General features: G+C 33.4%; 1 protein-coding gene across 2 annotated transcripts in view; it reads left to right on the forward strand.

The window, feature by feature from the left end:
* Positions 1 to 14,382, forward strand: part of LYPLAL1 (lysophospholipase like 1) — a 29,612-nt gene extending 15,230 nt beyond the window's left edge. For both annotated transcript variants that reach the window (XM_082675968.1, XM_082675969.1), the window contains 3 exons: positions 3,588 to 3,757; positions 12,857 to 12,972; positions 13,776 to 14,382. In XM_082675968.1, the coding sequence (XP_082532094.1) occupies positions 3,588 to 3,757; positions 12,857 to 12,972; positions 13,776 to 13,994 (505 nt within the window). In that variant the 3' untranslated portion in view covers positions 13,995 to 14,382. The remainder of the gene's footprint in view (positions 1 to 3,587; positions 3,758 to 12,856; positions 12,973 to 13,775) is intronic.
* Positions 14,383 to 15,849: the final 1,467 nt, after the last annotated feature.

A 15,849-nucleotide genomic window follows, 5' to 3' on the forward strand; every position in this document is an offset into this window, starting at 1 on the left:
GTTATTAGGTATTAGGGTTTAATTCTCTTATTTACCTAGGTTGACACAGACTAGATAATTCAGAACTATAATATGGCAAAGGTAGAATTTCACCTTTATGAGAAAAGTTTTTGGTTTTTTGTAGTAGTGCAGGCACAACTGTCTATCCATTTCGGAGAAAATGAATTTGAACCCTTAGGTCACTTCATGTATGAAGTAAATTCCAGAAAAATTCAAAACTTAAATGTAAGAATGAAAACAAAAATCTTAGAAGGGGGCTTCCCTGGTGGCGCAGTGGTTGAGAGTCCGCCTGCCGATGCAGGGGACACAGGTTTGTGCCCCGGTCCCGGAAGATCCCACATGCCACGGAGCGGCTGGTCCCGTGAGCCATGGCCGCTGAGCCTGCGCGTCCGGAGCCTGTGCTCCGCAACGGGAGAGGCCACAACAGTGAGAGGCCCGCGTACCACTAAAAAAAAAAAAAACTTAGAAGAAAATCTTGGATTCTATATGTAAAAATGTATGGACTGAGAATACCTTAAATAAATCAGAAGACCCAGAAATTTAGTTTAATACAAAAAAAATGGACAGATTATATCAATTGTAAAAGTCTTTTATTTGGCTTTTTAAAAAAAGATAGATACTTTAAATACATTACGTCAATATACAGAAATTGATTTGAAAAAAATACTTGAAATACAAATGAAAAATCTTTATGGCGATAATACACAGATGCGGTTCTAAACTAATAAAAAAAATCAAAACCCCAATAGAATAAAGTAGCCAACGTTATGAATAAGTAATTCCTTTATGTGGAGTTCTGGAAAGGCAGCACTAATCTATAGTGATAGAAATCAGTCAGCGGTTTCCTGGGAAGTGAATGGAACTTGCTTGTAAGTGGGCATGATGGAATTTTCTGAAGTAAAGTAAATGTTCTGTATCATAATGGAAATACATTGTCAAAGGTCTTTGAACTTTGTATTTAAAATGTGTGCATTTATATATGTAAACTATACCTCAGTAAAGTTGATTTTAAAACCATAGTTGATACCCTTCAATGGTAATATTTTAAAGTATGTTAGTACCTGTTGTAATTAGGGTAGGGCTGTTGGGCAAAAGGATGTTCTCAGACCTTTCTTGTAGAAAGGTGAATTTTTATAGCCTTTGTGGAAGCAACTTTGAAACATCTATTAAGGTAAAAATCATACCTCTCCATCCAGTGGTCCTATTTCACAGACTCTGTTCCATAGGAATAAAAGTCCCAGTATGTAAAAACATGTACGTGAATATGTTTGATGCAGAATTGTTCTTAGTGGCTAAAATCTGGGTACCAAATAAATGCCCATTAGTAGGTGAAGGGCAGATTAAATTGTGGAACATCTTTATTATATTATATAGCTGTTTAAAAGGATAGGTAAGAGCTATATCAGATGAAAGGATTTCCATGAGGTATTGTTAAAGGAGAAAAGTATGACACACATAAGAAAACCAAATAGGCTTATTTCATTTTTGAAAAGCAAATGCTCTAAAAACTATAATGTAAAGAAACATGTTTTAATGTATGTGCAAAGAAAAACATTCCAGATCATTAACATAGTTTACCTAATGTGAAGGGCAGGATGTACAATGGGGTGGGAGAGGAGAGGAGGAATGGAGAGTTGAGCAAAAAAATAAAAAGGACTTAATTGGAAGACATCAAAACAATACACACACACAGACAAAATAGCCTGTATTTGCAAGATTTCATGCATGTGCATAAACTAGGAGAAAATGTTAGGGTTTTATGTACTGACTTACAGAGATATTTGTAATATACATTCAAATTTTAGAAAGTATGTTACCAAGTAAAGTTTATAACACGATTATATTTTAGTAAATACGAGGTTCTCTGAAGATGAGTTCTTGTTAAAGTCTGAGTCAGAGCAACTGCCTTGTTTCCAGATTTCTTTCACTTTCTCTGAGAAAGTTTCCAAAATATTTCTGTTGACTTTTAGGCTCCTTAAGTGGATATCCGTTTATTTTAGAGTGTTAAGACCAATACAGAACAACAGTTGTGTAGTTCTCCTATTCCCTTCAGCACCACCCTTTGGTCCTAACAGTTGGATGTTTCTGATGGTCGGATCTGCACAGACTGCAGAGTCCTTTTGCTACAGTGGTTGAGAGAATGAGAATTGAATAGTTCTATCTCCTTGGGTTCGCCAGGATTCCACTTGGTTTTTCACTAAAGAAAATGCAAAGAAGCACATTCAGATCTCAGCTGGTGTCTTTCAGCCCTCCATTTTTTTGTTCTGGCTGTACATTTTATGCTTTTATTTCACTGACTCTGGAGGGTGAGTATATGTAGCTAAATTTGAGATGGAGCAAAGTAGTAGAGGTGTTGGTCTAGGAGAAACCCTGCATCTGTGGTCATCACTGGTTTAGATTTCTTTCAAATTATAATGTATACTTTTGTCACTGTTTGTGTTTTCTGTGGTCTTCTTATAACATAAAACTTTTTCATGGTCACATGAGGAGAAAGCAAGATTTGCTAAGTGAAAAGCTGTATCTTTTATTAAACTTTCTATTCCTCATCTTTGGAAAACTATTGTTCTCCATGTGTGTCTTATATATCCCCATAAACGTCTGTGTGTTTGCTACAGGAAGTTCTAAGAGTGTTTTCATTCTCTTCATTTACCTTTACCAACATAAGACTTGATACAGGACCCCTTGACCCCATTATAATTGATTAAAACAGAATATTTGGAATACCTTGGGATACACACAAACGTGTGCATACACACATGTATACTTAAAATAACAGCATCCAGAGCAAGATTCACTAATACTGTAACCACCCCATCTCATACTTAAATGTAAAGCGTCTTATAATATCAGTCTTGTTCAACAAGACACCGAGTTCAGGGCATCTTATCACATAAAATGTTTTTAAGTCCAACAAGGCACCCAATTTGAGATCCAAATGATGCAAACAGTGTGGAATATCTGTATGATAAGCACTTCCAAAGATTATTTGTATCCCATTAAACTCATTTCAAGGTTCCTGAGAAGATTTAAAAATAAAATAGCTCCAACTCTTGATTAACAAAACAAAACAAAACAAAAATACTGAAGACTCCTATTCTAAGGATAATCTACCTGGGTGTGATCAAGAAACCTTTAAATTACTAACGTAGCCTTCATACTTATGTGCTACAAACTAACCACCTTTTGAAAAGCATTTTGGTAAATCATATTTTCTACTCTTGAGGCATTGACTTTTTGCATGGCCAGACATTTATTTAGCTGTAAATAGTTAAATAATCATTTAAATTGAGTGGAAAAAATAACATACACACGCAATAAATAATTACCCTTTTTTCATGGGGATTTTCTGGAGAATTTATGAAACTTAAAAGATGGAGAGAAACTAAGATGATGAACTGGCATTAATAAATGTTAATAGAACCAAGGTAAGTATAGGAGAGTTAAGGCAATCAGCATGGGAATATTTTTAATGTGAATTATTTAACTTTTAAAACTTGGAGGAAATTGTAATTATTCAAAACACTAATTTTTTAGAAATTAAAACATCTATTTTAATTTTTTCTTTTTCTTTTTTTGGTTTTAAACAGGCCATATACTCCTTTGAAAGGAGGATTCTCCAATGTATGGTTTGACAGATTTCAAATATCTAATGACTGCCCAGAACACCTTGAATCAATTGATGTAATGTGTCAGGTGCTTACAGATTTGATTGATGGTGAAGTAAAAAGTGGTATCAAGAAGAACAGGATATTAGTAGGTAAGATCTTTAGATGTTGAGAATTTAAATATTTTTTTCACTTTTGTGTAATTCTATACATTGAATTTTACTTGGAACATTATTTGGAAGCACTTTGTATATCATTTGACCTATTCACAGTTTCAGATAAACTTTACATATTAAGAATTTTAAGGGTAATAGAATTATAAGCAAAAACTAATGAAACTTTAAATGATTTTCTTTTTAATAATAACATACTTTAAGACTCCCATGGCAGTTAAAATTTTCTTTCTACTTTAATTTTCAATTAAGAGATTATTCATTCCAGTTTTTAAAACATTTTATTTTAATTAGCTTAAGTTTTATATGTTTAAACTACTATCGCCATAATTAAGATAAATTCGAGTACATAGTCAAAATATAACAGCAAATTCGTGAAAAGTAAACTCTTCAGAGTTAATACTGTAGGAATAAGGTATTCATAAACTTTTGTTAAACATGTCTTTAGCAATCTCTCTTCCCAAGGGGATATAGCATGCCTTTATATAAGCTTTATTCTACTTACACCCCTTTCCTTTTCTGCAATCATAAAATACATAAACCGTTTTATAATACATACAAAAAAAAGATAAACTGTATAGAATGTGAATGATACAGGATGGATTTTTGTTAAAGAGTTATTTCCAAATAACTATTTAATTTATAATGAGTTGTATTTAATGTTGAAATTATAAAGCAAATTAAGTATCTTCATCATGTTCTAAATAACATTAAAATGTACATTGAAATCCTGTGTAGACAGGATTTGGGCAAATTAATAAACTTCCTTTGTGTTTATTGAAGTACTAAACTATTCATTGAGTTGAGAAGCAATATGATATAATGGATGGAATACATTTTTCTGTCTTGGCTTCAGCATTCACTTTTGTTAGTTAAAAGCAGTGTGCCCTCCAGTGCAGTAACATCACCTTTCTGGGCCTCTGTTTCCTCATCAGTGTTTAACTCTATATTTCTATGTTTCTGTGTTTAACATCTGTGTCATAGAGATAAATACAGAACGTTATGGGAGTACTGGGAAGAGCATAGTGAAGGGGCACCAATTCAGTCTAGGGCATCATGAAACAGTTACAAGATAGAATTCAAAATATGTGAATGTGTAACAGATTCTGTCATTCAATGATTTAGCAAATATTTTCTAAGTTTCTAAGTACTGTGTGTCTGGCAGTAAGTTAGATGCTCAAAGAGACACACCGATAAATAGAACAGGAATGCCACAGTTGCTTACAACCTAGAAGAGCCCATGAGGTACTTAAAATGGTAACTGTAAGGCCAGCCAGCCTTGATGATTGCCCTAAAGCAATATAACTGACAGCTCTTCAAAGGGAATGATCATCTGTATGTATTTTTATTTCTCAGGACCCATCGCAACGCTTAGCACAGAGCTAAACATTTATAATGAGCAGCATGACCTGATCTGTAAATTGATGACTTAAGTAGTTAAGTATCACAGGAATTCAGATGAAAAGAGGTCATAAGTATTTGGGGCTATTAGAGAACAATTTAATAGGAAAGTATCAGAGGCATTTGAGATTTTGAGATGTGCAAATAAGTAAAATTTTAACTATTATAGTGTAGAGGTCTAAACATAGAGAGTAATATGAATGGTAAATAGAAGTAAAAAAAAAAATAGTGCTTGTTTTTATCTGTCTGGATGTTAGATGGCTTTAGCAGAAAGTTTGTTGTCTGACTGGAAAATGCCTATTGATCTGTTAGCTGGACTAACAACCTGAAGAGCAAATGGTATAGTGACCAAAATGGGTCGAATCTAAAGTCCACCACTGCCTACACTGAATTTCTGCTACCTCATCTGCAAAGTGGGAATAATGATACTATAAAAATACTATTTTACTGGGATATGATGTTTGTAAAACAGTTGGCTCATTTTACACTCTCAATAAATACTTTCTGGTTCCCCTTTTATCCTTTATTCTGTAGGTAATTGAGGAGAGATGATTAAAGTAGGTCTTTGAGTCATATAGTTAGAACTGTGCTTTAGGAAAATTAATCTGGCAGAAGGGGTAAGTGAAGAGATAACAATTTGGGTATGGGAAAACCAGTTACTGAATTTATGATTATAGGGTAATGAGATCCTGAAGTCACGTAATGACAGTGGGAAAACAAAATATTAGTACTGTAAGAAATTGCTTTAAATTAAAATTATAAAGTCTTCATACATAAAAACGTAGGAAACATACAAATCGTACTTCTAATGTATATGTGTTAAAGAACGTATCACGTTGAATTGTAATTGCTTGTATGCTTGTCTCCTGCCCCATCCCTCCTCCTCGCCCTTCCCTGTATCCATCAGTTACTTCATCTTATTCATCTTTGAAAAGAGGTTATGGATTGTTGTAAGGTCGGAGAGCTGATAAGAATTTTGAATCTGGGTTTACTTCATTTCACAGCCCATGGTTCTTCCATTTAACTGAACGTTTGTAAAATTCTTAATACATCTTGTCAAATTCCTTTTGTGAAAAAACTGTACCAGTTGATACTTCTCCCACCTATATTAGAATGTCCATCTTATTATACCTCACTGAATAATATTGTCTTGAAAAATATTTGCTAAAATTAAGTAAACAAAAGTAATTAATATGTACTTAATTTATTTTTCTTTTAATTCTGTTTATGTTTTGACACAAGAAAGCTATTTTTACTTGTCTATTTTTTTCCAAATAATTTCTCAGTTTAAGAAGGTATTTCTCTAGAACTTGAATAAATATTCAAATAGGTGTTCTTCTGGCTTTTCTATAATTTTTTAAATATTTAATTATTTGATTCATCTGGAATTTTTTTTTAGTTTCTTTCTACCATATCATGGAAGGTTTTAATTATTTTCTGAAGTACCAAGAGAACCTTGTTAAAAGATGATCTTATTTATAAAGCAATCAGTAATGTAGTCGATGTTTTATCAAAGCTCCACTGAATTTTTAACAAAATTTTATTTTGGAAGGGTTATAAACTATTATAAAATTATAAAATTTGAAATTTATTACAAAGTGCATATAATAGGATATTTATATACACTTATGAATATAAAAATTGGGAAAGAAAAAAATGCTTTTTTAGAATTTGTGAGATGAGCTTATGAACTCCTATAAAGCCTCTTTCCTAGCTTGAGATATGAAAGAGACGACAAGTGCAGATCCAAGGTTGTTTGTCCTTGTTACTTTACTTTTAGTTATTTAAGCAGTCAATGAAAATAACTCTTCACTTACATTTCTCTAGAGTTAAACAAGTGTGCCAAAATACACGTGATTCTTGACCTTCTTTTATTATGACAAAACATTACTTATACTACCTCCTTTTTCTTTACATGGATTAGCTATTGATGCATAGAGGAAATAGCATTCTAGTCCTATAGGGATTTTCTCTTGTAGTTGTTTTTTATTTTTTTGTCTTATTGATCTAACTGAACTTCTCACTTATTTGAAAACATGGCACATGAAGCAAAATATCATTATGTATTCAAATATTTGTACATGCATTTCTTGAGTTGTGAATATCATAATTGCAAATGCATGAGTGCAACTGACAGCAGTATAACATGGTTAAGAACTTGGGCTCTGGACTCAGACTGCAGGTTTCTAATCCTAGATTCACTATTTTGTAGATATATGAGTTTCCTTAACCTCTGTGTGTGGATGATAATAATAGTACTTATCTTACAGAGGTGTGATGATTCAGTTAGTCAATTCATGTGAAACACTTAGAAATATGCCTGGCAGGTAATGTTGAAGAAATTTTCTTGCTGTTATTAAACACTCTCTATACCACCTTCCCCATGGTCTCTCCAGACAACAGAAAGGCCGTACTGGACCAGTGCTGCCTGTGGAGACTCAGGGAGCTCACTGTTCCTTCCCTACCAGCTGTTTTCTTTTCTCAGTAGTATATGTGCTGTGCTTCCCTCTTTCTTTTTCATTGCTCATAGATTCTTTAAACAGAAGTTACTGCTTCATATTTTTCTACTGGTTTAATACTTTTGTCAAGTGTCTATTATAGAACATTTTAAATTAAGTAAGATTTAAATGATATTTATAACATTTTAATGAAGGAGGGATCCAGTGGGATGTCAAAGCAAAGTGCATTTGAGATGCTAGACACACATATACAAACAACATAGGTTATTTTAAAAAATTAATTATAAGAGGAAAAACTAGAAAAGTTACAAGATTAAAAAGGAAAGGAACTTCCCTGGTGGAGCAGTGGTTAAGAATCTGCCTGCCAGTGCAGGGGACACGGGTTCGAGCCCTGGTCTGGGAAGATCCCACATGCCGCGGAGCAACTAAGCCCGTGTGCCACAACTACTGAGCCTGTGCTCTAGAGCCCACGAGCCACAACTACTGAGCCCGCACGCCACAACTACCCACACACCTAGAGCCCGTGCTCTGCAACAAGAGAAGCCACCACAATGAGAAGCCCGCGCACCGCAACGAAGGGTAGCCCCTGCTCGCCACAACTAGAGAAAGCCCGCAGGCAGCAGTGAAGACCCAATACAGCCAAACATAAATAATTTTTTTTAAAAAAAGGAAAAAATAGAGATAATAGTACAAAATTGTTACCCTTGTTGATTTTGTTTAATATGTGATAAAATTTCAGATTTAATATCACACATTGTGTCCTCATGGAACCCTTTTCTCTGAGATTGTAATTTTAACCAATATAGCTTTGTAAACAAAACTATTCTCTATATTTGCATAGGTGGCAGCCCATTCTTTTTCTGTGGTTTTGTTTTGATTAGTGATATTTTATTATATTAAACTTAGTTTAAAAACAATGTTTTTATAGAGTATGATATACCACCTTTTCTAGGTAGTTTACACAGCTTAGTCAGGTAAAAAATGAAACTTCTCATACTAAATTTAATTTCCAAATTGTTAATAAGTGCTGGAGTACCAAAAACTATCAAAAGCTTTACAGTATAATGAGGGAGATAACAGAAGTAAAGTGTTCTAAAGAACAAGTCGATTTTGGGGGGGAGCTAGGAACTGCTTCTTAGAGGAGATAATCTCCAACTGAGTTTTAAAGAATGAGTGAGAATATGACTGGTAAACAAATAGGGAAACACATTCATGAAAGAAAACAAGGGACACATTAAAATCTCTCAGGGACTACTAGTTTGATATGTGCTTCAACTCCTAGGATTATTGAATTATATACAGAGAATGACATGATCAGATGAGCATTTTAAAAAGATTACACTGACAACAGTGTGGAGGCTGGCTAGTCTGAAGTCCGGGGGAATAGGAAGATGGCAAATGCAATAGATCCAGTAGAATGGTGAAAGACCAACACGTACAGTGTTTCACGACTTTGGAAACAAAGGATGAGTAAGATTACACTAAAGAACATTGCAGTCAACTGCGAGTTTAGCTAAGAAAAATCCTTTGTTTTCTTGTTTTCAACAATGGAAATATATTTCTTTCTTAATGGAAAGAATAAACTTTGGTTAGAAAGGAGGAACTGGGCAAAAGCTTTAAATGTGTTCCTTGGAGACATTCGTGAATCCTTACTATGCATATTAAGAAGATCAGATATAAGAAAGTTTATTTATTTTTATATAATAATACCACACATGATTCTACAGAGGGTATGGTAAAAATTAGGGGAAACACAGGCAATAAAATAGTGACTTTTAAATTACTTTCTGAATTTGGCAACATAGCTATTGTTAAAACCTGGATTCAGACTCTGTATTCTGAGAAAATTATTAAGAATATAGTTTAACACTATAATGTGTTTAAAATATACACATTTTTTCATATACAGTATCTTTCTTGACCCTTGTAATAGGTGAAGTAGGAAATTATGATTCTCATTTCAGATAAGAAGAAACTAAAGTTCAAAGAGACTGCTGGCTAAAATAGAGTTGGGACTAGAACCCAGATCCTATGCATTGACTTAGGAACTTTGTACCATAATGAGATTCCTTTTTCTAACCACTAGGTGGTGATAATTTGTTGTTAAGAGAAAACTGACATAATTTAGATTTAACTTTGATCTAGGATGTATAGAACCTGACAAATGATAATGACCAGATTATTGGTATAGTTTTTCATGTTCTCAGATAATATTATCAGAATTTTGAAGCAGGGATAATCAAGTGCTTCTGGAATTACACCTGAATAATTTACATGGATGCTCTACATACCCATTATGATGCTCTAAATACCCATCATGAGGAAAGCGGTTAAGGGAGTAATGGTCTGTTAATACAACTGACTATTATGTAACCATTATATACTACATACATACATTTAGAAGGTACTTAGTATACTTAGTATGTGTTCAAGGAGTAAAAAAATAATTATGGAATTTTGTAATTCTGTTTAAAGACATTCAAATCAGTACTACATGAAAGTAAGGTATAAAATTGTACATATAGAGTGAGTTTAACTGTTAAAATGAATTTTTAAAAACATGTCAAAATTATATGTGAGTAGTGAGATTTTGGATAACGCATTTTCTTTATTTTTGTGTGGTGGAAATACTTTACACAGTGGGCATATATTCACATACTAATTTTATAATAAGATTTAAAATTAAAATGAAGGGATAGTTGCAGTTACCAAGATGAAACCTAGCTCCACAATTTCCAGGCTGACTTTCCTGACATTATATAAGTTTCTTTTGAAGCTCTTGGAGGGAACTGGAGAATGATAGCATCCTTCTACTTTCTTTTAACATATATATATCTTAAATAATGTATGTTTCTTCAGCAACAACTATCAGAACTTTTAAGGCTTGGGACTGCTGTTTTAATAGCTTTCCATAGAAGATGATAAATATTTTGTTTACCCTGTCAATTTTATATGAGAGAAAATATACAAATATGGTGGGCATAATTTATATATTCCCAAATTTTTGAGACTTTATCACAGTTCATTCTGAAAAATAATTATATATAAAGTGGAAAAATTGTTGCAATTTGGTTGGAGGGTGGATTTTATTCCATTTTTAAAATCCCATTCAATTGACGGTAAACTTGAATTGTAAGTTCCCTGCCTCCCCCCCGCACCCCCCCACCCCTGGACTTTGTTTTCAGATAGATTAGCTTAGTTTTCCCAGTACAGTTTTTATACATTATTACTGTTTTATTTAATTTAAAGAGTTCATAAAAACTAGGTTATTTTTTAACATGTTTTTTATTCAGCCTATTAATCTTAAATGTATGTTGAAATGTTAACTCTTGACATTTTAATGCTTCACCAGCGACTATAAATATACATCATAACTATTACCTACAATGAGTTTACTCATTGGTATTTACTTATTGAGCAGTATATTTTATATTGCATTTTAAACACTTAGATGAAAATTGAAATAACTAGTCTTTTGTGTTAAATTTTCTTCCATTAGAAAAAAATACATAAAGTCCCTTTCACACCGGTGTCCGCAACGTTAAAGGTGACTGTATTGTCAAAGATCGCTGGTGAGGAATTGCAGGCTACCTCACGAGATTATAAATGGACAAGGAACTTAGATTGAATCTTAAAATAATGAGTTTTCAACGAGTACATTTTTCTTCATTATAAATTAGGAGAATTGAACATGAGGTTAAATGTCTCAAGGATGCCTTTGTTCATAATGGCATTTCATACGTGGGAAAGTGTTTTCTTTCTTAGTTTTGTTGCTGTTCTTGTTGCTGTTCTTGCTGTGAGGCTGGTCCCCCCAAGGGGCTCGGGAATCCCGTAAAGTGATTAAGTTACCCTAGTCAATAAAAGCGCAGTGATGGGGTGGGTGCATTTAATGTGTAAAAATTTTCTCAGTAGGTGTGCTTTTATAATAATTTTTAAATATGTTTTTGCTCACTGGTCTATTTTTATTCACATTTTATCTTTGTATGATTTTTTTAAAATATCACATTAAAAGATCACATTTAATGATATTAGCCACATTATGTTTTTTATGGAACATTAATTTCATTTTGCTCCATTTATGAAATTTAAAGCTTTTTTTCCATCATTGGTGCAGCTTAGATTATCTAGAACTTCATTGTCCCATATGATAACCCCTAGCCACATGTATTTAAACTCAAATTTTAACTAGGTAAAATTAAAGTAAATGTTTAATTCCTTAGTCATACTAGTCCCATTTAATATGTTACTTAGGTACATTTGGCAAAAAATATAACTCAAGCTCTTGAATTTCTCCAAAAACTAAAAACTGTGTTCCTACAGCCTTGTTATCTCTAACATATGGATTTCTTTTAAATCATGAGATGTCTCTTAACTCTCAGTCATGCTGGGGAATATCACACCGAGTCTCTAAGCTGAAGCTGGGCCATCCTCTCTGCTATGTCACGGTCAGGTCCCTACCTCCATATTCTGTGTTGTGTCGGTTTTCGCCTTTGAACAGAAGGGTCCAGGTATTTTAATCTGCATATCTCTGGTGACTGGTGTCACTCCAGTGACAGTGTTTGGCACATAAAAGACAATAAAAGTTTGTCAAGTGAATATTTTTTCCCCAAACTCTTTTTTAAAAGGACATATGGGTACCTATGTTTGAATTATACCATCACAAGTCAGTTTTCAAAATAATATTATAATACAAAGATGTTTTATCTTTCTCACCAAATTTTTGATCATCCTTCCTAATTCAGAGATCACTAAGCATCTATTATATGGCAAACTCTAGAAATATAATCCTCATGGAGCTTGTAGCTTGGCAAGTAAGACAGAAAGGTGCATGTTATTAATTGTAGCTGCAGTGTGAGGACTCCTATAAGTATAAACAAAATGTAAGTAGACACTAGAAGTTTAAATAAATAACACTTGTGCTATGACTCATATTTTGAAATATAATAAATATTTTTACTTGATGACCAAAATTTATTTTTTCAATTCTAGCTCCTTTTATAACAAATTATTTTACCAGTGATGGCATAGATAGAACAGTGTTATTTACTCATAGCAGGTTTTTTTCCATGAGATCTAAAGTAGGCTAAATTTCTCTTTAGCATTGTATCTCTTTTACGTCTCCAAATATTTATGGAAGATTGGCATAGCTATATCTTGTTCTAAATTATCGTTACATATATTCTGCTTTTTCTGATAAGTGAATTTTTGCTTCTTTTAGGAGGATTTTCTATGGGAGGGTGCATGGCAATGCATTTAGCATACAGAAATCATCAGGATGTGGCAGGAGTATTTGCTCTTTCTAGTTTTCTGAATAAGACATCTGCTGTTTACCAGGTAAGTTCCAGATTTTAAAAACAAAACAGAAAAAAAATGAGACATTCACACATTGAAACTAAAACAACATTGATAATTACACAATAACAATTGATTCACAGAGCATTCCTGGGAATTCAAATTAGTTATATTGGTAAATTCCAGCTGGTCATTCATGTTTAGGAAGTGCCTTGTACAGAGATTATTGTTAAGCAAAGTGTCAAAGACAAAAGGATAAAAAATATGTGTATGCTATATATGTATCCTGCATACATATTAAAAATATAGATGATTACAACTAGGTTTGCTTATTATGTCATGAACATAATCAAACCAAAGAATCAGTTACATGGCTGATACCTATTTTTCAGCAATATCCTGATTTATGAGTATGTCATATTATAGTGCTGCAGCCTCATTACCAGAAGTAGAACCAGTAGGTATGGAAATGAGAACAAGAATGCTATTTTTTCCTTGATTGTACCTGAGCTCTGTGTTCCTCCCTCTTTCCACTCCATGTGAAGAGGTTTGTCTTCCCAAGACACAAGGTTTCTGCGGGAAATGCTTTGACCATTTTTGAGACAGTCCTCTACGGAGTAAATTCAGATCACGTACAGCTGCAGCTCCAGTGGTGCCAGCAACCAGCTAAGCTCCTGGTCCTGGCCCATCAGTATATACCTCAGAGAGCTCTACCACTGCCTCTTCTTCCCCTTTAAATATTGAAGCTTTGGTTAAATTGGAGTTTTTCTGTCCCTCTGATTTCTGAGAATAATGTTCTTAAATGAATTTCTTAAACTTCTCCATTTTTATGTTCTCTTCTCTAGGCTCTTCAGAAAAGTGATGGTGTCCTCCCTGAATTATTTCAGTGTCATGGTACCGCAGATGAGTTAGTTCTTCATTCTTGGGGTGAAGAGACAAACTCAGTGTTAAAATCTCTAGGCGTGAGGACAAAGTTTCATAGTTTCCCAGGTGTTTACCATGAGTTAAGCAAAGCTGAGCTAGAAAAACTGAAGTCATGGATTCTTACAAAGCTGCCAGACTGAATGAGTCAAGATTGATTTGTTAATATATAAGCAATGTCTTTATGAAAAGTGATTTTTACTGCCAAATTCTAATTTGATAAACAATAATTAAAATATTAAAAAATATCAGCAGTTTACTGACTTATTAGTTATTGAAATGCTTAGCACCATAGAGAGTAGTATAATCTTATTAATGGTTAACGTTAATTTAGGCAAACATCTGTGTATTATTTGGCAGATACATTTTTATAAATATTTGAAGGCCTTGTAAGTAAGTAAACATTGAAATATTAGAAAGTAATTAAACTAGCTTAAATAAAGGCAATGAGAAACCAGGAAAAGTTTTAACATGATATTATTTTATCTTTGTTGTCACTTTCTTTAAATTGCCTTTCCGGAGATATTCATGCTCGTGTAGTTTTTGACAGAATAACATTAGTACCCCACATTTATAGAGTAGTTTCCCGTTACCTCACCTGACCATCACAAGAGCTTGATGAAGTAGACTGAGTAGTTGTTACTGGTATTTTATAATAGGGATAGAAGGATTGAAAACTTTCCCAAAGCCTCAAGAGTAAAAACTGGAATCCAGACCTCCTGGTCCCAGTGGAGCTCCCTTTCTCTGAGACCAGATTGCTGCTCTGCTCCAGTCCTAGGGTTCCGGTTGCTCTTCAGATCCTTGTCAGCACTCAGTATGGCCAGTCTTTTCAGTTTTATCCATTCTAGTGGGTATACAGTGGTAACATTTTGTGGGTTTAATCTGCATTTTCCTAACCTAATGGTGTTAAGCAATTTCTATATGCTTATTTGTGATCTGTATAAATTCTGATGATATCTCTATTCAGATCTTCTGCCCATTTTTTATTAGGGCATTGTAACAGCTTGCATTGTAAAAGCTGTTTATATATGCTGGATAGAAATTCTTTGTTAGCCAGATGTTTTACCTTTTTTTTTTTTTCTTAGTCTGTGGCTTGCCTTATTTTCTTTACAGTGTAATTCAAAAGAGCAGAAGTTTTTAATTTGATGACGTCCAGTTTATTCATTTTTTTTTCATTTATACTTTGTGCTTTTGATGTCATATTTAAGCAATCTTAAGAAATCCTAGGTCACTAAGATTTTCTCTTATATTTTCTTCAACTAATACACTCCTTTAGTGCTATAAATCTTCCCGCAAGTATTATATTAGTAACATCCCACGATCTTTTATATTTTGTGTTTTCATTTTCATTCAGGTCAAATCTTTCTAAATTCCCTTTTGATTTCTTCTTTAACCCTTGGGTTACTTAAAATTGTGTTATTTTGTTTCAGTATATTGGGAATTTTCTAGAGATCTTTGCTATTGATGTCTAAGTTAATTCCATTGTGGGTCAAGAGAGCATACTTTGTATGGCTTGAAACATTTTAAATTTATTGTGACTTGTTTTATAGCCCAGAAGATGGTCTATCTTGGTAAATGTTTTGTGTGCACTTTAGAAAAATATATATGATGCTAGTGTTGGGTGGAGTGTTCTCTACATATCAGTCAGATCAAGTTGGTTGATATCCTTGTTTAAATCTACTATATCCTTGCTGATTTTCTGCCTGCTTGTTTTATAAATTATTGAGAGGGGAATATTGAAAGTTCCAAGTATAACTGAATTTGTTTCACTTTGCCATTCCCTCAGTTTTCGCTTCATGTACTATGAGGCTCCATTATTAGATGCGTAAACATGTAGGACTATTATGTTCCCCTGATGAACTGGCCTCTTCTTCTTTATGAAATGATCATCTCTATCCGTGATAGATTTTTTTGCTCTGAAATACTCATTGTGTGATATTGATATAGTCCTTCCAGCTCCCTTTAGCCTAGCATCTTTTTCCATACTTCTCTTTTAAC

Source organism: Grampus griseus (genome assembly GCF_964374135.1).
Source record: "Grampus griseus genome assembly, chromosome: 1".
NCBI classification, from domain to species: Eukaryota; Metazoa; Chordata; class Mammalia; order Artiodactyla; family Delphinidae; genus Grampus; species Grampus griseus.